At 39.2% G+C, this 22,295-nt stretch overlaps 1 protein-coding gene across 1 annotated transcript in view; it reads right to left on the bottom strand.

Moving 5' to 3' along the window:
• Rorb (RAR related orphan receptor B) overlaps positions 1–22,295 on the bottom strand; it is a 176,427-nt gene that overhangs the window by 44,483 nt on the left and 109,649 nt on the right. Inside the window, exons 2-3 of the mRNA XM_028770130.1 lie at positions 6,957–7,042; positions 2,658–2,799 (exon numbers count right to left, since the gene is read on the bottom strand). Coding sequence (XP_028625963.1) covers positions 2,658–2,799; positions 6,957–7,042 — 228 coding nt within the window. The remainder of the gene's footprint in view (positions 1–2,657; positions 2,800–6,956; positions 7,043–22,295) is intronic.

Genomic DNA, 22,295 nt, shown 5'->3' with positions numbered 1-22,295 from the left:
CAAAGCTCCACTTTAACAGAGGCTATGTACTGATGTTTCTCCAAGTATTTTTGTGCATCTTATCACTCCCCAGGATTTAGCACAGCATGTTTTCTCTCTAACCTGATTTGTTCTGCCAATGACATTCACTTGAATAGAGACAGCTTCTTAAACTAGCACAATACAGTATACATTCCAAGTGACTTCCAAGTGCTCAGGCTGAGAGCATCAGTACAGAACACATGCTTAACCTTCATCTTAATCTCATACAAGCAAATGACATGTCTACATTAGAGGGTCAGAAATCACTTCACTTTTGTTTAGAGTGGAGGATTTGAAGTAGAGCAAAAGTTTTCAGGGTGACTAGAAATTAAAAGTCATGTCTCCATCAAAGATTTGTTCTTCCTGAGGTATGAGAACAGTACAGGTGTTTTTGAGACTCCAGCTGGACAACCATCATCCGTGACTCTGGGGTCATTTTGAACATTGTTGGGTCTTATTGTCTCTCAATTTTCCAGTTTCTGCCCACTGTTCACTGGTTAAACTGGTCTTAGTTTAAATCTTTCAGCATTGGAGACAAGCCAACACCTTCAGATCTTTGTACTAGAAGTCTGATCTGATCTACTCATTTCAGCATCTCCCTCATGTCGTCCAAACCTCTTGCAAGCGTTGACTGTAGAGGGCAGCTTCTGCTATGGTAGTCAAAAGGCAGTGTGTGACGATTGGGCACATTCAAGAAAGAAGTATGACTAAAGGCCTGATTATTGACTTTTAATTGAAATTTAAGTCAGTGATATATGTCACATAATTCAGTTCGGTCTAGAAGAGATTTTTTTTTTCCTGTGAAACTTGTCTGTGCACAGGGTATCTAGTGTTTTCATAGGGATACGTCATATACGAGAACATTAGATACTTAAGTATTATAAATTAATTTTTCACCTTCTAGATTTTTACTTAGTAAATATTAGACTTTATGTTTTGAGGGGGCATATAATATCTTACCATTGATATTAGACATTTCTCTACAAATAGTTCTATTGAGGGTTAATTTGTAAAGATTCCAGTTAACAGAAAAGCAGAAGCCAGGTATGGAGGCACATACCTCTACTCCAAACATTTGGGAGGATGAGGCAAGAAGACTGTCTTTGTCTACACAGTGAGTCTGAAGTCAGCCTGGACTATAGGCTGGGATTCTATTTCAGTAAGCAAACAAGCAAACAAAACCAACAAAGAAAATATACATCACAGAGGAGATTCAAGATATGTGACACTTGTTCGCATGCACCTTTGCCACTTTACAGCACAAGCCCACATATGCATTATTTCAGATACATTGATCTTTTTCCTTTAATTCATTGCCTAGGTAGATTAGAACAAATTTGTAATCCCTGAGTTGGATGTCTGTTCGTATATGCCTGAGAGGATACCAAGTCCATTATTTGAATAGTAAAGCAGCTGTCTACCAGAGCCGTGTTGTTCCAGTGACCAGATGTGGTGAAGACAGAGCCAGACATAAGTGGCAGACAAAAATGAATGTACCAAAGTGAACATGCTACTGTATCATTGAGGGAGACGCGAGGACATCTTATCCCGTACTACTTACAGCACTGTGCCAGGATTTTCTGCGTCAGTGGATGGGAAGGATGATTAAAAAGCAGTGAGAGATATTGCATTGCTCATCCTTAAGTACTGATTAGGCAGACTTTAGGATTCTTCAGTACCATAAGCTACCATCACTTATTGGCACAGAGAAACCCCCATCAGCCTTGGCAGTAGTGGGATTTGTCTAGGACACATGGTCATTCACAGTGCACTATAGAGCTACAAGAAATCTGTCGCCACTGTTCATATCCCAGCACTAAGGAGGCAGAGGCAGGATGATCTCTGTGATTTCTAGGCCAGCCTGGTCTATAGAGAGAGTTCCAGGACAGCTATGGCTACACACAAAAAAATCCTGTCCTGAAAAATAAAACAAACAAACAAATAAAATAATGGGTCTTAATGACTAAAAATAAAGTGAAAAAAAAAAGCAAAAATTCTTTGTTTACTGTGTTTGGCTTTTTCATCTTATATCATGAATCTAAGCAATTGGTTGTGTATGAGGGAGGAACACATACTCCATTATCTGGGTGGGAACACAAGACCCCTGAATACATTTGCATTCTTCATAATGGCTCAGAATAATGCAAGTTCCCGGATGTATATTTATGAACAGCCAGCGAGCTGTCTCACTTCCCATGGAAGTGTGTTCTGCTCCTAGTATCTTTATATATTAGTAAGTTGTGTACCAGTTAGATAGCTCTGGTGGGTGAATGGCTTCTGTTCATTTACGGGTTTCTGACTTTAATACTGAAGACCTCACATCCCAGGAAACCGTTCTTTACCAGAAAATATGCCCAGGTAGTCACTTACTATCTAATGGCTTACCAGGCCTGTACTTATCCTAGATAATGTAAGCTGTCTGCAAACCTCTACCACCTTCCTTTTTTTTTCCTTATTTCTCAGGCAATATTACATTTGATACGTTTCTGCTTTACTTCTTAATTCACAACCAGTACTCTGGTTCTCTTTTCTTTATACCCCCAATTCCCACAGATAAAAGTCTTTCAGTGGCTTGAACAGCCTCTAGCAAAACATCCATTTGAAAACTCTTAAGGACTAGAAAGGCAGAGGCTTACCATCTCTCGACATTCCTAGGGCAAGACACTTCTGCAGGCGGCAGTGTTGGCAACGGTTCCTGTTGGTTCTGTCAATTAAACAGTTTCTCTGCCTTGGGCAGGAGTAAGAGGCATTGTTCTGCTGGCTCCTCCTGAAGAATCCCTAGAGAGGAAAAGAGAAAGCAAGGGCAGGAGAGTCAGAGGAAGGGTAGCATTAGCACACACACTGCTATACTTTCTACACCAAGTATAGCTGACTTTCGTCTTTCAAAAGATTCTTAAAGCTTCTTGGAGAGCTTCTAGATGGTTCTGAGCAGAACATATATGCTTATTCATAGGCAGTTGACAGTATATTTCCCTCAATTGTCCACTCACTCATTCATTCAATATTTACTAAGGGAATTTCTTTGAAGAGTAAAGAACAGGGAAAGAATGTCAAAGAAGCATGCCACTGCTAAACCAAGTTATGACAATGGGTGTCTGGGCTTGGGTTTGAACTAAGTGCTGTGTGTATTGGTAGGAGGCACAGAATCAAGGAATGTGAAGTTAACATCGTCTTCACCCCTGCCACATTCTAAAATGTATTTTTCCAAATATTAAAAAATATGTATTCAATTATCCAGAGAGGGTTAAGTTTATATATATATATTTGAGGCCGAGTCTCATCAGGCAACTCTGGCATCTCTGGCCTCTGGCTGCCCTGGAGCTATCTTTGTCTATTAGGTTGGCCTCAAACTCACAGAGATCTGCCTGCTTCTGCCTCCCCCGTGCAGAAATTATGTGTCATCATATTGGGCAGAAAGTTGTTCTTGAAACTCATGATGTATTTTATCAAAAGAAACATTACGAGTCAAAAAAATACTAACCACAAGTGTGCCAGTGGAATACAGGCAATAAACAAATGCCTGCTCTTGGGTTATAGGATATAAGGGGTTCTATTTCAAGTAGGTTTGGATTCTTATGGGGTAGAAGAACTAAAACTGCCCCTTGAAATCTGTAGCTGGGTTTATTGCTTTGTTTTCTTCTGTTTTAACTCTTTGAGCACCAACCTCCCTTAGTTTTCTTATGAAGAAAATAGTAAGAGAAATAAGCATTTCCCCCCAGAGACATCAAAGTTACCATTCTCTGTTCGTTCCCTCAGGCAATCAGTTTCCCTTATCATTGTTTGCTCTTGAAATGTCTACAGCAAAACAGTGAAAGTGAAAAGGGCCGTCGGCCAAATGATGGTCTGAATAGGAGTATTAATAAGAAACACAGAAAAACAAACAAACAAAACAAAACAAAAAAGAAAAAAAGAGATAGTTCTAGCCCTCAGTGAGTCCTGAAATTGACACCCCAACTTCTTTCAAACATCTGTTTCCTCAGGAGAATGGAACAGGGCTGGATTAAATAAAACACATGAGAGAGAAACTTGGATATAAAATTCACAGTTCACTATAAAATAAAGCCTATTAGAAAAAAAAAGAATGTTTCAACAGAGCATTAAAATCAATATTAGTATGAAAGTTCTTATTAACAGTTTAAAGAAAGACAGAATTGATATTATTGGTTTTGTTTGTCTTGGATTTCAGTGGGGGCTTAGCTGGGCATTATGGAGGGGCTTTGCTGACCTATAAGGAACCTTAGAATAGCTGTGTGGCTAAGGACCCCTTGGAAAGAGATTCACAGTTGGTTTTGTGGTTTCAGCCCAGATCCATTCAAGAAGGACTACTTTTAACTCTACATCTTCATGTGTGTGTTTGTTCACTCCTACTTTCGATTACACACTAGGGCTCCATGAATTCAGTTTGATTTGATTCTGGAAACAGGAACATACTTAAGTCCCCAGGGGGCTGAAATGCCTGTTTCATATACCAGGAAAGCTGTCATGCAGCATGATCACAGTGGCTTGGAACTGATTAGAGATGTCTTTGAATTTACAACTTAAGGAAGAATTGCTCCCCCCCACTTCCCTTTGGATATTGGAGTGTCACTCAGTGAAAGTTGGCAGGGAAGATATTCTGAAGTCACAGCCACAAGTCCCCATTTACAGCCAATTTGACATTAATTATGAGTCATTTCTTGCTTATCTGTTGCTCATTATTGCAAATGAGGATTTTTGGCATGAAAAATAGATTCTGTTTCACATTTTACTGAATGAATAGGAGCTGAATAAGTTGGTGGGCTGAGCTGATGTTTATAATGGTTGCACATGTCGACTACAGAGCATTATTACAAAACCTCAGAGCTTGGTAACTGAATATGCTGACATTGACATCTGATTGTGAATGGGATTCCTACTGGAGAAAATTGTGGAATATTTACATGTGGGCTTTCCCATGAAGTAGGTAAATGTACTGGGATATGTAGCCAGAATGACAAAAACCTCAGAATATGCTTCCTAGTGACAACAGAATTCCCTTGGTGTTGTGTTGATAAGATGACAGGGCTACTTGTTCGTGCTGTTGGCATGTTGGGTCATGTTCATTCAATATTTAAGAGCTTGTATTTCAAAGCTACATCTGAAAATGAATATCCCTCCATAGTTTGAAGTCCCATATTTTCCAAATGCCTTGTATCAAGAAATAATGAGTATGCAGAATTCATATACAGATGTCTTTAGTGGATACAATATAAACTAGGACGGAGCAGGGGTCGGATGGGGGGGGGGTGTCCTAAACCTGCAGAACAAGCCTGTGGAAATACCTTCATCGGAAAGAGTTCTCATTATAAACTTACTACTGCTTATGACAAACACTATTTGTCTGCCTACCCAGAGAGCGTGGCTTACATATGGAGGGTCAATGAAACAGCTGATGTCTTATTTTGCTTCCTTATTGTTTCCTATTGATGGAATGAAAAAAAACATGACAGCAGGTTATACCTAATTCTTCATTCTAACCATGTAAGAGGAATAGAATGATGGGCCGTTTTGTAAGCTTTGCCTAAGGACACCACCGACTATCTCATCCCAGACCATCCCACCATGCTGACTGTTCTTTTCTCATGTCACTTTCAGTTTCTTTTTTAACCTTTTCTTTTACCATCCACCTTTTCAGTCCCAAGTACTTCTTTTTTTAAGACTTGCGAAGGCATCATCTATTTTTGAAGGGTATGGTGTTTTGGTAGCTATAATGTTTTATATTTTTTACATTTAAAAGGTCTCCTAAGGTTATGATTGAATCTTAGAATCCATGACTGTGCTGCATCTCCTTCGTTTTACTGAATGAAAATAAAGGATTTATCTGGCCAGCATATTGCCAATGGCTTTGCCAGTATCTTCCACGCTTCTTGAAGATGACACTTGAGTTTTGTTCTGGTGATGCCTGTCTCTTTAAAACTCACTGTAGAAACGTTTTGAGTTCACCTTGATATGCTTACTCTTTCCTCCCTAGCAAATTACTTTAAAATCCTACTCTTACTTTTCAAATTACCCCGGTTAGGTCTGTGGTAACTGCTATTCCTTTGCTCTTCATTTCCCACACATCTTACTCACAGAAACATGTTTGTCATTGGGTTGGTGGAACGTCTCTGAGGGAACACTGGACATAATGTGAAAGAATCTTGTTCTCTTGGTCAGTTTTTTTTTTCAGTTTTAAACCAGTGGTGTATGTCAAATTGGATCTTGTTTATCCTTCAGGAACTTATTGAAAAATTAAGATTTTATGGAAGATGACGTTTGACTGATTTAGACTACACTTCTAACATATTCAACGCTTTTGGGGTTTGCAATTTTTTATTACTATTTTTTTTTTTTACTTTACATGTATGGGTGTTTTGCCTGCATGTATGTTCTGTGTACCATGTGTTCAGTGCCCAAAAAAGTCAGAAGGGGTCATCTGACACTCTCAGACTGGAGTTACAGATAGCTCTGAACCATTCTGTGTATGTTCAGCAGTGAACTTGTTTCATTTGGAAGAGCAACTAGTGTTCTTAACCTGTAAGACTTTTGGTTTAGATATTTTAATTTGTAGGAATGTGAGAACATAGGAGTGACATATGTATATTACATTTATCACCTCTGTGTCCTTAACAAACATATCAAAATGCCTGTTAGCTTGTAGTCTTTATTTTAATATTCAGTTTTATCAGATGGAGTCAGTATTGCTAAAACAGAAAGAATTGGTATTTATATCTTCGTAAATGTGAATAGTTCAAGTCTTTAAATAACCACTCATGTTTCAAGAGATGTGGACCAGTTAGACAAAAACAGGTAAAAGGCAAAAGAAGAGAAGGAGTCAGCCCAGCCACACACCAAGCCAAAACTTCCGGTAGGCAAACCATCCCTCAGCGCATCTGCTCTAAAGCTTTGGCGCACCATCACAATGTGGAAGTCTTTACCTTGCAGCCTTCACACGTGATGACTCCGTAGTGGATCCCGGAGGATTTATCACCACAAATTTTGCATGGTATCACTTCAATTTGTGCTGAAAGAGAAAAAACAAAAAGTTATTTCAAATGTCTATAGTTGACTTTAAAAAAATTGTTGCTATTTTCAACACTTACTTGTTCTTGCCAAGGTATTTGTGTTAGACTTTTACCATTAGAGAATTTTGGGTGCTAGTGGTGGCCTAGGGTCATCATTACAATTTGAACGGCCTTCCTAGGCTTCTTCTAAAACACTGGTTCTCAACCTTCCTAATGCTGTAACCCTTTAATTCGTTCCTCATGTTATGTTAATCCCCAACCATAAATTATTTTCATTGCTACTTCATAACTATAATTTTGCTACTGTTATGAATTATAATGTGAATATCTGAGGTTTTAGATGGCTTTAGGGAAGATTCTTTTGTAAAAGGGCCATTAATCTACAGAAGGGTCAAGACTCACAGGTTGAGAACCATTGTTCCAAGGCCTGGCTATCACTCTGCTTTCCTTTTTCAAATTCAAATTCTCTCCTTCCCCTCTTTCTCCCCCTCCCTCTCTCTCATACACACACACACACACACACACACACACACACACACACACACACACACACAGAGACATACACACACGCACGCACGCACGCACGCACGCACGTGTGTGGCCCCTGCATGTGTATATTTAGAAACTAAATGCTTTCTCTTCCTTTCACTGTTTTCTCCTTTTAAAATTTGTTTTTCCTAAGACAGCATGGCAGAAAAATCCCGTGAACTCACACCTTTATATTTCTTAGTTTACTTTTGACATAGGAAGTCACTAGGTGTTTTTCCATGGTCTTATCGCAATAATATCTAAAATAACTAAATAAAACAAGTCTGGAGTGTTGGTGTTTGGTGATCCTACATGTATGGCTGGATAGACTGTTTAGTCCTGTGAAAACAACATAAATAAATAACCAAACATTAAGAGAGCATGCTTTAAATATCTGGAAAATTACTGGAAGATGGTGATGACTCAGGAGAAGATATGGCAGTAACTTTGATAGTCTCATTAATAAGAAATTCAATAATAAATAAATCAGAAAAATAAATTATATAGGAAGTTGGCACGTATTTAATTTCACTGGAGAAGAAGAGGATTCATTTTTAAAAAAGAGTATGAGAGATAGCTTATTCTGGGGCATATTCAAGTGACCATGGCCTAGGTCATAGATTTAGGTTACCCCAAAATCCATGTTAAAATGTGGAAAGAAGTTCATAAAGTTTTTTAGTTTTACAGAACAAAGAAAGTCATGGGCAAATTTGAAATACATTGATGGATACATCAGAGAGGTGGTCACAACAAGATGGGGGTGGGGCTTTGCTATAGGTCTCAGATGCTGTCTGATGACATTCTGAGCTCTTGGAAACTAGTGGTTTGCTAAATTGATAGATTCTAAAAGAATTTGATGTATCAGTCATAGGATGCTAGTGTAGTGGGAATTCAATGGCTAGCCAGGGGGTTAAAGCCAGCATAAGATGAGCTGATTAACCCTGGATCTGCAATATTCCCACCTCTTCTATCACTGCAATTCAGATCAGGAAGACAGTTCATTTTAAAGAATGTGTGGGATTTGGTTTGGCTAAAGAGAAAGGCAAGGGTCATTGACTGAAAATAGGTCAGAGGTCTAGTATGACCGAGGCTGATAATCATACAGAATAATTGGCTTCATGGGAAATTTGGGTCATATAGACACACTAAAGTTTGACAGAAGACTTTGGAGCCACTCGAGTTAGGCAGAGGAATTTTCACCTGGTCTTGTTTGCCAGGAGAAATGGATAGAACAAAGAACAAATAAATTGTTAAGACGAGACTGGGATGTAGCTCTGCGTTAGAGTACTTGCACAGTGTGAGAAAAGTCCCAAACTGAATCCCTAAAACTACCTCACATGCTACATGAGATGTGAAGGGAGATTCTTAGTGCTTGGCAGGCTAACCAGAAAAAAAAGGCAGATCCATGAAAGGTTACTCCTGACACAGGAGTTAGGCAATGGCAGAAAGAGGGTATCAGCTCCCAGACAAAGAGTGGCACATAAACACAAACAAAGATGATTCAGAGGCAGATGTGAGAGTAAATGCTGAAAGAGAAGGACGACCGAAGCTGATGAAGAATTGGAAGAGTTCTTTCTGCCTCGCCTTGGAAGCCAGACAAAGTGATGAGCTGACAGAGATGAGACATTAGGGCTGAGGATGTTGCCAGGTGGGGTGGGGTGAGAGAGCGCTTGTCTAGCATGCATGCGATGTCTAGCATGCATGTTTGAGCCTTGGTATTGGAACAGCAATGAAAATATTTATGGAGCATGAAGTGGAGTGGGACCGGGACACATGTTCATGGGGCGTCTTATAGGCACCTGAATGTAGAATGTCTTGGAAGGACAGTTTTGTCCTCGTGGGAAGTTATTTAGAATGCAGGAATTTCTGTTTTTGATAGTCCTCTAAAGAGTTGTTAAAATTATTCACACTAAGAAGATCTGCTATTTCCTTTCCCAATTTAAAATAATTATGCAAAATATCCTTCAAAATGCTTCATACACAAAGTTGACAGTTGCATGCACTTCTATAGTTTTCCACTCGTAGATACACAAAACAAGTAAGTGCGAAGCATCGTCATCTTTTGCTATTACTTTACACAGTGAATATAATACGTGGCTTTAGGGTAACACATTAACTTTTGCAAAATTAAATAAGCTACAAACACTCTTTTTTTTGTAAGACAAAGAATTCAAGGGAGAGAACTCGGAGTGTAAATAGGACTGAAGTGTTTTCAGGATTTTATGGTGGGGAACAGGAGGTTTGAAATGTTCCCATTTCCCTCTGGGTTGCACTGCTTAATCTATTAATGCTTAGGGACGGAGTTAAGAGATGGCCTCTGAACTTACATTTTTTAGCCTAATAAATATCATGTTCATCAACAAACTTCATAGAACTGTGAGGCTAAGATGGTTATTTCCTGAAGGACATCATCATATCATCATAATCGTCACCACTGTCCTTGTTAACTGATTTTATCTAATAATTTAGGGAAAGAAGTGTATGTCAAAAAATTGGTATATTATGCCTTTATTAAAGGTATTTTAAAGATAATTCAATGAATTACACTGTAACTTTTTTGTGCTATGGATTTCAGTTTAGCAATAAGATTTCAAACAGTGAGTGTTTATAGGTACTATAAACTGGGTAGCCATTGAATAGATTTTGGCTCATATGATATTAAGTCAGAGGCTCTCTTTGCATAAATTACACCCCAGGGAGTAGCATACACATAGGAGAATCTGCTTCAATACATTCTTAATTATAAAATGATCTAACTTTAAAGGAAATGAAAATAGAGGTAATTTGCTCCCTGAGGTGTAGGAAGATGTTTTTGAAAGACACAAAGGTTATCTTATACATCTTCAGAAATACAAATGAGATAAGGAACATTCAATAGGGCATCTGCATATTTATACATATTCATAACCTTGACTCTATGTGTAATCCTGAAGAGCTACAAACACTTTTCACAGCATTTTTTAAAGAGAAAGAAGTCACCTATAATGTATATATGTTTTATTATGAGGGAGAAAGTGTTCTCCATTTAAAAATCTTGTGGCTCTGTCTATTCTGGCAGAATAAGTCATTTGATGTTTATTAGAAGTGAAGATAAATCCGAATCACTTAGAGTAGTAGCTACATTCCTTTTCCCTCATTAAAAATTAAAAATCCCTTTTCTGAACTACAGTGTTACAGTTTACACTATGTGTTTCCTACAGCACCTCTCCAGGACAGATTTTCAGACCCCAGTGAAGACACTAGAGCACAACATTGCTCAGTGCTTGCTGTTTCTATGTGTCTTGCTAAGGGCAACTGCATGGCCTTCTCAGGAACTACATTGTGCAGACCCAGTACCATGCTCTTTATCATTGCTTCAAGCAGAGCATTTTTGAGGGGAGTGGCTGCCTGGACCTCACCAGCTATGGCAGGAAGCTAGTAGGAGGGAACTGGGGATCGGGCTGGATTGGTATTTGGCACTGTTGCTTGACTTGCAGAGATCTATTTATTTGTTTACTTTTCACTGTGACAGTCATTGAGAAACAAATTTAGAGGATCTAGGATGGCTTGACAGATTGATAAAGGTTTGCTTGGTCTTCATTTGTTCCTTTTATTAAGTCCCTCTTGCCAATTCCTTGCCCAGAGTCTTCTATCCAACGTTGCACAAAATCTTTGTCTCAGTTTTTCCTGTTTATTGAAATATATGCCTCTTTAGTTCTGCCCCATTCAAGCCCCTGCTGGTTACAGCAGGTGTTGAGGTCAGAAAACTAATTCAGGCTAATGAGTTAACCAGAAAATGGCTCAGGAAAATACTTTGACTCTTAAAAAGCATCCCTCAGGAAGGCAGTGATGTTGAGCCTGCCAGGTACTTGATGCTGGGGGTAGGGGTGCATTTTACTGCACATAATTTTGAAGCTTTCCATTCCCATTAATCTGAGTTGAAGCAAAGATAAGGCTGTACTTCTTTACATCTTGTATGCGTGTGTGTGTGTGTACGTATGCATGCATGTGGATGTGTATGTACATTTGTGTGTATGTGTGTGATGTGTGTGCATGTGTGGGTGCCCACACCAGTGCATTTGCGTCTGAAAGCCTGAAGTCATCACCACATGTCTTCTCCTCTTGCTCTCCACCTTACTGTTTTGAGCCAAGGTTTTTCACAGAACCTGGAGCTCACCTATTGACTAACCTGGCTGGCCAGTGAGCTCCTACATCTGCAAGTTTTTATTCCTCTTAGCTGGCAATGTGTGCTACAGCTGTGCTCAGTTTTTATGTAAGTGTTGGGGATCTGAACTGAGGAGTGCACGCTTCTATTGCAGTTACTTTATAACCGAGTCCTCTCCTCCAGCCTTGTTCTTAGTTTTCAGTGTTGTCTAAAGGAGCTCAAAGTTGTGGCCCTAAATTTCCCTTTATCTTTCAGAATATATGAGAGCTGTGACATACTTCTTTTTCTGAAGGAGACTTTAAGAATTAACGATCTGACTTATTTGGTATGAAAAGAAAAAAACAACTTGCAGAATGGTGAAGGTAATAGGTATTTTGAATGAGGTTCCCTGGTGATATGGGTCATAGTACAGCCTTTAGGAATGAAGTGATTACATCTATCATGTAAGTCACCTCAGAGGCACTGAAATCCGGAAAGGTCAACTGGGAAGGAACAGCCAGTAACTGAAATTTCCTGGCTTTGGGATCAAATCTTTTGCAATATCTTTTGTTTTCTGATGTGTCTTCCAGGCTGATTTCTGGGTGCTGGACACTGTTCCCTCTACAGCACAGGCTGTACCCCTGGGTGCTGGGCTTGCCTGCTAGTTTCTATTTCTTGTAACTTTGCAGTTAGGCTAAAAGTGGACAGAGCAATTAACTCTCTTAATGTCTGTGTGAAACACAATTTACACATGTAAAAATTTCCAATAAAGATGACTATTTTGGTTAAAAATCCTTTTGCAGATGGTCGCAGTAGCCCATGTCTTATGTCATCTACCCAAATTGTATCTCATCTACCATCTGTGACAAATCCAACTTAAAAATCCTTGTACTCATCCCCTTTCTCCCCGGCAGACCTGAAAGTATCCACCTCTTTAGTATGATATCATTTAAGATCACAAGACAGTCAACCTAAAGGACGATAGTGAAGGATGTTTAAGACGGAATTCCACTCTAACTGAGGTTAATCAGCCTTAAGGATGGGGTGGGATGCAGACAGGGACCTGAATGTGTATTCTATGTCATGCTAGAGAGTGACTCTGAGAGTCCTGACTTTGGATTGGGCTGTATTCATGGGAACCTCTTCCAAGGACAGTGTGCATCTTAGTGCCAGACTCCAATATAAAACCTACCATGCTTGTGAGATTTAGAGCACTTTTAATTCTACAAGAACATTCCTGCACCTGTGTCCTTGAACACTTCTCTGTAACTTTCCAGGAGGTGGACTCTTGTTCCACTTGGTTGATTAATAGTTCTTAAATGACGTAAGGATACACTTATTCTTAGACTATTGCAATTGCCTATTCTTCATGTTACTAGAAACTAAATTAATTAAAAGATGACTATATGACAATGGTGGAATAATTTTTTCAAAGACAGTTTTAAGGGGATCACACCAGGACTGGTTTACCTTTGAAGGAACATCTTATAATTGTCCACAGAGTGCTGCGTGTTATGCTCACTCTTGAGACCAGAAACAATAGAAAATAAAATCCACAAATAGCAACTAGCACAGAAGAATAAAAACAATTACAGAAATTGCCTCTTACCCACAATGCACTTATCATTGCTTCAATTACCCAAGGAAAACCACAGTATGAAAATATTAGGTGGAAAATTCTAGAAATAAATAGTTGAAAGTTTTCAATTGCACAGTGCCTGAGTAGAAAGATAAAATCTGACACTGTCCCATGCTATCCTGAAAGAAAGAAAGAAAGAAAGAAAGAAAGAAAGAAAGAAAGCTCGTTGCCTAATGTATCGACACTGTGTATGCTACCTACCTGTTAGTCATACAGTAGGTGTCTTGATTATCAGATCAGTCATCAGACTATCTGTATATTACAGTCCATCTTTACTCCTAGTTGTAGTAAATGTCTTACGGCACCTAATTTATCGATTAAGCTCCACCATAGATATTGTTATTTGAAATGTCTTCAGGGGCTTACATGTTGGAATACTTGGTCCTCAGCTAATGGAGCACTGTTTTAAGAGGTAGGGCCTATTTGGAGGACGTGGATAGCAAAGCCAGGCTTTATGGGTTATAGCTTGGCCCTGGTTCCAGCCTGAGCTCTCTGTACTGGCCAGCACCAGATAAGAAGCAACTGCTTTTCACACCTGCCACTACCATGTCTCTTCTGCACTGGTGTTCTGTGAAAATATGAACCCAAATAAGTATTTCTTTTCTTAAGCTGTTTATGCTATGTATTTGGTCTTAATTACGAGTAAAAAGAATTAACAGTCGGTTTGCATTTGTAGGAAAATACAATAAATGCAGTGTTTAGTCATAGCCACTGTTCAAAGTATTCATGGAAAGTTGTGGGGGGTATTTGGATAAATATGGAGGACTGTGCTAAATACAAGTTAAAAGTTGTAGATTTAAACGCTTCTATGTGCTCTAGCAGTTACAAGATCCAGACTTATGAATTAATTCCTGGTTAACACTTCTCGTCTTGTCAATGTCTTCACATTAATGAGACATGTGCGTAGGTCTTGATGTCATTCAAGTGAACTTGATGTCTTTTGTCATCACTCAGTGAGGCCAATGAACCAGAGGCTTTGGCATAACCTGGGAACAAGTTTAAATGTGAACACTCACCCACGCTCAGCTGATGTGAAATCTGCTTTGTAATAAGCTCCCAGGACACCATTAAAACTCAAAAAGCATTGTCCTCTGATGCTCGGGCAACACAGCTGTAGCTACTCTGAGAATGGATGGATCTCTGATTTCCCTGGTGCGAAGATAAAAAATGTCCACAAGATCCTGGAAAAATCATTCTCTGCTTTTGCTTTCTATACATCCCCTTTTGTTTGTAAGGGCAGTAGGAGAGTTGGAGCTTTAAATTCCCCCTCCCCTGTAAAAGACCAACCCTGTATCACTAGCTGATGATGTAGGGGGAAAAAGAGAATCCAGCACATCCCAGGAACATCTTATGTTGTTGCATTTAACACAGGCCACTGAAATGTTTCCTTTGCAGACAGATCTGCCCCTGCTTTTCCTCTATGCTCTAGCACTGCTTGGGGAGTGGCTCCTCCCCTTCTCTGACTTGTTCTCCAGGTTGTGGCATAGATGTCAGTTTCTGGATACTGGGTACAATTCAGTTTCCTTAAAGTCTATTTTTAAGGATATTTTAAAATACAAGTTTTAATCTCTCTGAAGTTTTTCATTTTTAAAGTTCAGCATTTTTTGAGTGTAAGGACTGATGTATGTACATATACATGTTTGTACATGTATGTGGCAATCAGAGGTCAATCTCAAGTACTGTTGTCAGGAACTGCTTACTTTTGGTCTTGAGACAGGGTCTCTCATTTGTTTGCCTGGAGCTGTTCCTTTGACCAGAATAGTCAGTGAGCCCCAGGGATGCTCAGCCACTGTCCCCTGCCCCCATCACTGGATTACAAGCACACAACATCGTGCATAGCTTTGTACACAGATTCCAAAGCTTGAACCCAGATCTTCACGCTTGTCTAACAAACACTTCACAAATTCTCCCATCTTCATCTAAGTTTTTGTTTTACTAGATTATCTGCCTGCTGTCTAACTATCTAACTAGCTATCTCTCTATGGTAATGCTATATGATCAAGAGTGTTTATCCTCTGTGTCTGGGCATACAGACACACAACACTATGCCTTATCTGAGAATTTGTTTTTAAATACAGTTTTCTTATTTTAAAAATAAGATTGAACCAAGTCTTTTCTTTTAATGGAAATTGGGAAATCAAGCAATGTATTTTTCTTGCTTTTCACCTACTTTGATGGCTAGTTTTGTCAACTGGACATATGCTAGAGTTCTTTGGGAAGAGAAACCATACCGAGAAAATGCCTCTATGACAGCACATGTAGACAAATCAGTGGAGCATTTTCTCAATTATTGATGTAGGCGGGCCCAGCTCATTGTGGATGGTGACTCCCCTGGGAAAGTGACCCTGGGTACTGTAAGAAAGGAGGCTGGGTAAGCCAAAAAGAGAAAGACAGTATGCAGCGCTCCATTCTTCTGCTTTAGTTTTGGCTTCAGGTTCCTTTCCTAACTGGAGTTCCTGCCCTGACTTTCCTCAGTGATGAACTGGGATTAGGAAGCCACCTAAGTCAAATAAACCCTTTACAAAGATAAATTTGGTCATGATCTTTAAAGATGTATCCTAGGAGCTTTAGACATGGCCTAATCAGTTAAATGATTGCTTGGTGTGCACCAGCAACTGGATTTCCTCCCCAAAACCTATGCAACAATGCTGGATGCCATGGCACATACCCACAGCCTCAGTGCTGGGGAGGCAGATTCTGGAGTGCTATTAGCCAGATAGCTTTGTCTCATCAGTGAGGTCCAGACCAAATCAAAGAAAATAAACACTAAAGGGAACACGTTGACTGACATCAGCAGTTTTCCTTTCTGTGGCAGGAAAAATGCTTGTCTCTTTAGCTCCTCCTATTTCTGGAACTTTTCTTCCTAGTCTCCACTTAGTTGAACTTTGAAAACAGTAGAATCTCATGTTTCTGTAGCATCTCCTTCACAGGAGAGGAAGAGGATACAAGGAATTGTGAATGGGGGTCCACAGATGATTAAAATAACCAGGCAGAATTTATTCCCTGTGTAGGAATTAAGATAAAAGAAAAGCCACAGCTTCAGAAAATGAAAAAAAATCCCTTCTTTTCTATGCTAAACACCAAAGTGGACTGAGAGACTGAAGACTTACAAGTTACAGAATTGGAAGAAATATTATAAAGCACATGTCAAGTAATGGACACAGGCTCACAGTATACAAATGACTCCTAGAATTGAAAGCTAGGAGGCCAAAGATCTGAAGATCTGCTTTCAAAAAGACAAGACAAATAAATACATTAAAAGACGCCATGTTCTCATGCATTGCTGAGCTGCAAACCACCTGTTAGGAAGGCTATACTTGAAAAACCTAGAGCTATGCCAAAGGCTGGAGAGGAGGCTGAGCAAATGAATGCTCCGTTGTTGTTGGGAAGACAAGGGAGTAAAACCACTTTGGAAGGCAGTGGGGCAAGTTTTCTAAGGTCAAAGGGAGACTTAGCAGCAACTGCACTCCTTGGTATTTGGTAGCTGAATTATAACTCATGTCCACACAGAACATCTGCATGAAGGTTTCTTCATATTTTCCCTACATGAGAAACAATCAAGATTCATTTCAACAGCCGAATCGATGGGCATGTGGCACTAGTATAGTGAAAGAGTTCCCAAGCGAGGAATGGCATCGGCATGGAAGACCTCAGTGTGTAATGTTAAGTGTAAGAATCCAGCATGCTTCTAGCTACATATCTGGAAAACTCAAAAGTACACAGTAAAAATAGATTAATAAATAAAATATCAGTAGTCGACACAAGCTTGGAGTGGATGTGCACACACATGAACATGTACTCATGTTTATACTAAACCCACATGTAATTTAGCCACTTAAGGTTTGTTTGATGCCACAGATACACATGAAACCAAGTTTTATTCTTTAAAAGGAATACTCTGATTGCACAGCCACACATGCCTAAAAACCCAAACCCGAACAAAGGGCAGACAGATAAGTCTGGAGGAGGAAAAATGAGAACTTCATCTTAGTGAAGCAGAGAAGTCTGAGAGCTGAGCCATCTTTGAGCCAGACCTTGGAAAGGGAGAGGAATTTTAAGAAATAAATGTATAGGGATAGGAAAAGAAGAAAACCCAATTACAAGAGTAAATTTCTAGACTAAGTAAATTTATTTGATCACTAATTAAATGGTGGTGGGGAAGACAGGATAAGAGAGGGAGAAGGAAAGGAAGAAGGAATGAAGAATTTAATACCAATGATCTTTACACAAAAACTCATAATTTAAGATTTTATATTTTGTATCATCTATAAGAGCTTTGATCATTTCCAACATGAATAATACCACATTAGCAAAACCACAGCAAACTCTTCCATTGAGAATTTTGTCGTCATGATATCTATGTTGTAGGAAACTTGCCAACCAGCCACAAACTTCTTAACAATGACTCTAAGTGGAGGGGAATCACAGAGTTGAAGTGAACCCTGATTCTTGTCATCTCTAATGACAAAAATAGTTCAGAGGCTAGAAGTCAGCATACTTGGATTCGGTCGACTCTTAGATGAGTGGCCTTCAACAGAGAGAGAAACCAGTGGGAAGTTTTCCTGTGTGCACACAGCATCAGAAACTATTTCAGGGGTCAAATGATCACACAAGACATAACTCCAGAAGGTGTGTCTTATGGTTTTATTCTATGCTAAATGTCACAAAGGCCCGTTGCCCAACACAGTTGGAGTGAATGCTATCCCCTTCAAAGACGGAAGAGGCTGTTCTGCTGATACTGCATACTTTCTCTAAGGCGATTATCAGCATAATCCTAAATATGATAGGACCGAGCTATCTTATTTTTGAGCTCATCAGATCCAGCATGCTCACATAATCCTCAACAGCTTTACTCCATGTTTATGTAAGCTGGATGGTGCCTGAATAAGATGACCATACCTTCTTTTCCCTGCAGTAACACTACTCTGTATTATTGTCACAAAAATACTAAGAGTGGATGTTATTTTCAAATTCTGCTTTAACGAATTTCTTCCCTTTGAACTCTTCCTCCTTTTGTCCTACAAGGGGGACATTTCCAGCCATGCTTGCCAGTGTACAAATCACATCTGAACAGACAGTGTCCCCCACCCCTGCCTCTGCTGCTTGTGTTTCTTACTTTATCCATCTGTACCAAGGCATTTGCATGTTGCAGTGTAGATTGAATTGGTAGGAAGAATTTTGGCTTTTACTTTTCCATTTGTTTAGATATTTTAAATTACTTTTAAAGCAGGGTAGGTATTTGTGTCTCTGGGAGAAATATTAGAAAAGAAATTGGTGAAATCTAGAAATTGCTAAGCATAACACTAAGTGTTCCTGAGAAAGATTGTTCTTCTTAAAGTTTCATCTTTAATTTAGAATATACCCCGTAGGTCCATAAAAAATTTAAAAGAAAAAAATATAGTTCTCTTTTTAAAATGTAAAAGCATGCTAGTTCACATGCTTCGTTATACAAGGTATGTGTGTGTATGTGCGTATGCGTGCAGTACCTCTAAAAGATAGCTATGTTCTTTAAATACATAATTAGAAAGAAACCTACATGTTTACCTGTAAGTCACTGTTAATTGATTCAGAACTAAAGAGGATTAAGTACATAGACGTTAATATGTCCACTGCTATTAATTTCCAAACAACAATAGCAACATTATCCTGAATAAATCTATTAGTAGTAAGGATACATAGTTGTTTAAAGACTCCATTGATGTCAGAACTGAAATCCATTGGTCAGGACTTACTTCACCAATCCAGTCCTTAAGAACACAGGTTTTGAATGTGGTAAGTCATGACGTAGAAACACTGTGTATGCTTCTTTAAAATATAAGTACCCAGAGACCCTGAGGACTATGAAAAGATGAAGTTCTAAGTTTGAGATATATGGAGGCTTAGTTTAATTACGAGGTGTTTAGAAACAACTGTAATTTATTTTTATTATTTGAACAATTGTGTCTTTTATATTATAACATTTGCAAGTGCTGTTTGTGGCTATTTAATGCTAGTAAAAATGGCAATATGTCATGTTTACCTTGAAATGTTTTCAGAACAGATATTCATACATGTCCATTCATGAAATAACTTAGGGTTAGAGAAGTATGTCCCAACTTAGTAAAGAAATTAAAAGTAAAAAAGAAATCCCCCAAACCCATAATTCATTACCTTTAGACAAAATCATTTAACAAAAATAGATTTCTTATACATGATACAGTTCTACATAGTATGTAAACTAAATTGACTTTTAAAACAGCTAGAAAAAACAAGTAACTACAATAATAACTGTAGCAATGCTAACAGCTAAACTTAAGCTAAAAAAATTACAACAAGGAGGTTTGTATTGTTGAACTATCGTCAGCATGCTGTGGTCCATGAAAATACTTCTACTTAAGGTCAGAACAGTGTAGTAATTCCCCTCAGCTTATGACAACATTTCGTATCGGCATCTCCTCTAGTGTAAAGTTAGGCGGGGAAGATTGGTTTATTAAATTCACTCCCAAATCTGAAACAATGTATTGTCCCCCACACCGCTATTCCTTTATTTTGCTCTGATCCTTTAACTGCCTGCTTTCTCGTCCAAGAATGGTTTACACTGCTAAATGTCAGCAGACAGAAGAAAAACCGCAACTCACCAGTGCCGTCAGCTTTAGTTTTGAGCTGGTTCTCACACATTCTGACGGAGCAGTAAAAAGCCTGACTGAAAAGTGTCTCCCGTTTCACTTGAGGTCTGAGGACTGCCCCTATGTTATCCCACAACCAGAATCCCCACAGACTGCATTAATGAGATTAGATGGAAGAAGAGTTAGCGGCATCAACGGCTCCCTTTCATTAAGTAAGGGTGAGGCTTCCTCACACCGGGAAGGCACAGACAAGAAAAATCCTTTCTTCCTTTTGATATTTACTCGAGTACATTTGCTAAATTGTAAAATAGCAGTTTAGAACATCCTTCCACCCTCCCCATGAATCACATTGCTGTGTATTCTTTCTGTACTTTAAGTCCCCTTTGTTTTTATCCTGCTGGAGAGGGACCCAAAATACAACTGACAAATATCTCAAGACAAGCTGTGACCCTGAAAGTCTAGTACAGACTTCATTCAGCAATGGTTTTAATTATTTTGTCCCTTTTACTGAGGCCTCATGAATAAGGATTACCTTACCCCCGCCCCCACCCCAGTATTGGATTATGGCTGTCTGTGAGATAATTAATGGGACACATAGACATTTTCTAGTTGAAGAAAATACGTATATCTTACAGCCTAGCTGCAACACAGTCTGGTACCAGGACAGGGACTTTACAGTAACTCCGGTGTCTAAACGACTCTATTCTATCAGACAGCCTCAGTGTTTCCTCTTGTAAAATAAGAGTGATGAAAATACCCAGAAAGTTTTATTTCTTTGCCCTTGTTTCTGGGCAAGTGGTGAGGCCTGCAGGTTATCTATCTATTTTTGTGGGAAGTTTGGCCGGCTTGATATGGTGTAGACCTTGCATAGGTAGCCATGGCTGCTGTGGGTTCATGTATGCTCTAGCCATGTCATGTCTAAAACTCGGCATTTCTCAACACTCATCCTCTAGCTCTTAATGGACTCTCTGTCTCCTCTCCTAAGATGTTCCCTGGGTCTTGCTGGGGAATGGGGGAGGGGGTTGATAAAGATTGGGACTGGGAGCTGAGGAAGCAGGTACAGGAGAGGGTAGAGGATGTACTAATACAAACTAAAGATATAGATAGAAGAGAGTGTTATGGAAAGTCCACTAGTTAGTAAGCTAATTTCAGAATATAACTTTAAAAAATGTGTTCAAAGGGAGGTATCTTGCATGGGTGACAGAATCACTCCCAGAAGACATGTGCTATTAAACAAAAAATGCAGTGCAAGGCATGGGATACCTACTTAGAAGCTAGCTATTGGCCAGGGAGGCCACAGAGGTCCCAAGGCTGCTGCCATTGCTCATGGTTATCCACCGTAATTGTAATAAGATTCTATTGTTAAAAGACATCACCAAGTCTGACTGCAGAACCCATTCCTACTGAGTAAGATAGTTCTTCCTGGTGCTGTACCTTTCATGATGTTGGGAGATGCTATGCAGGCTGCCAAGAGAGAAAAGATATCAATGGTCTTAACCAGACCTGAACCCTGCATGCTGTCATGCCTACCAACCTGGCAGACAAGATGTGTCCACTGGTGAAATCATGGCATTGCTATTGCAGGGAAACTGACTTCTAGTTGAATTTGAGGCTTGCTCCCGCGGAGAAAGATTTTATATTGATAATGCAATCCTAGTCAATATCCCATAGTAGAGGTCAAAGAGTCTGCGGTAGAACTTGCTTTTGTAATCTCGCTAAATGGTCATTTCTTCTTCAAAGAGCCTTTTAAATATTTATGTTGGCACCCATAGACCTGGGTACAAACCTGTGTTTCTCTCAATCTGAGTCAAAGAAGCTTATTCTTGTAGTAGGCTGCAGTCCGTGCAAAGATTCCTAACTCCAAAATGCTGGGAAGAAAAGACTAATGCTGTATACTTCTGAAATGCTAAGAGCACCTAGTCATATGCAGAGTGAGTGAGAGGGTGCTTTACATTATCTGAAATGTGGCTGCAACTCAGTGACTAGCATTCGATATATTCTTCCTTCCTGTCTTGCTTATCTCAGGAGTAAGAATTTAGGATGCTGCTATCATTTCTGAATTCATGTATTCAACACTAATTAGTTAATTATGAAGTAATTAATTTGTGAAAGTCACTGGGAAATACATATGATGAAGTTCATAGGCCAGTGGATTCTTAAAGACTATAGATTTAATCTATAAATTCCTTCCACTGTCATTGTTAGGTTTCCATAGGTAACTAAACTTATACTCTTGGAAGATCTGTTGCTAATGTGGCTAAGTAAGCAATAGATATGAAAAAGGTCAGTATCAGTCAAGTCAGCATTCAGTATTTTATGGGTTAGTTGTGGAGGCAGAACTACTTCTATGACTCTCT

The sequence above is a fragment of the Grammomys surdaster genome, unplaced genomic scaffold (genome assembly GCF_004785775.1).
Source record: "Grammomys surdaster isolate TR1022 unplaced genomic scaffold, NIH_TR_1.0 198, whole genome shotgun sequence".
NCBI classification, from domain to species: Eukaryota; Metazoa; Chordata; class Mammalia; order Rodentia; family Muridae; genus Grammomys; species Grammomys surdaster.
Note: the sequence above shows the minus strand (reverse complement) of the source record. Positions and strands in the feature narration are given on the sequence as shown.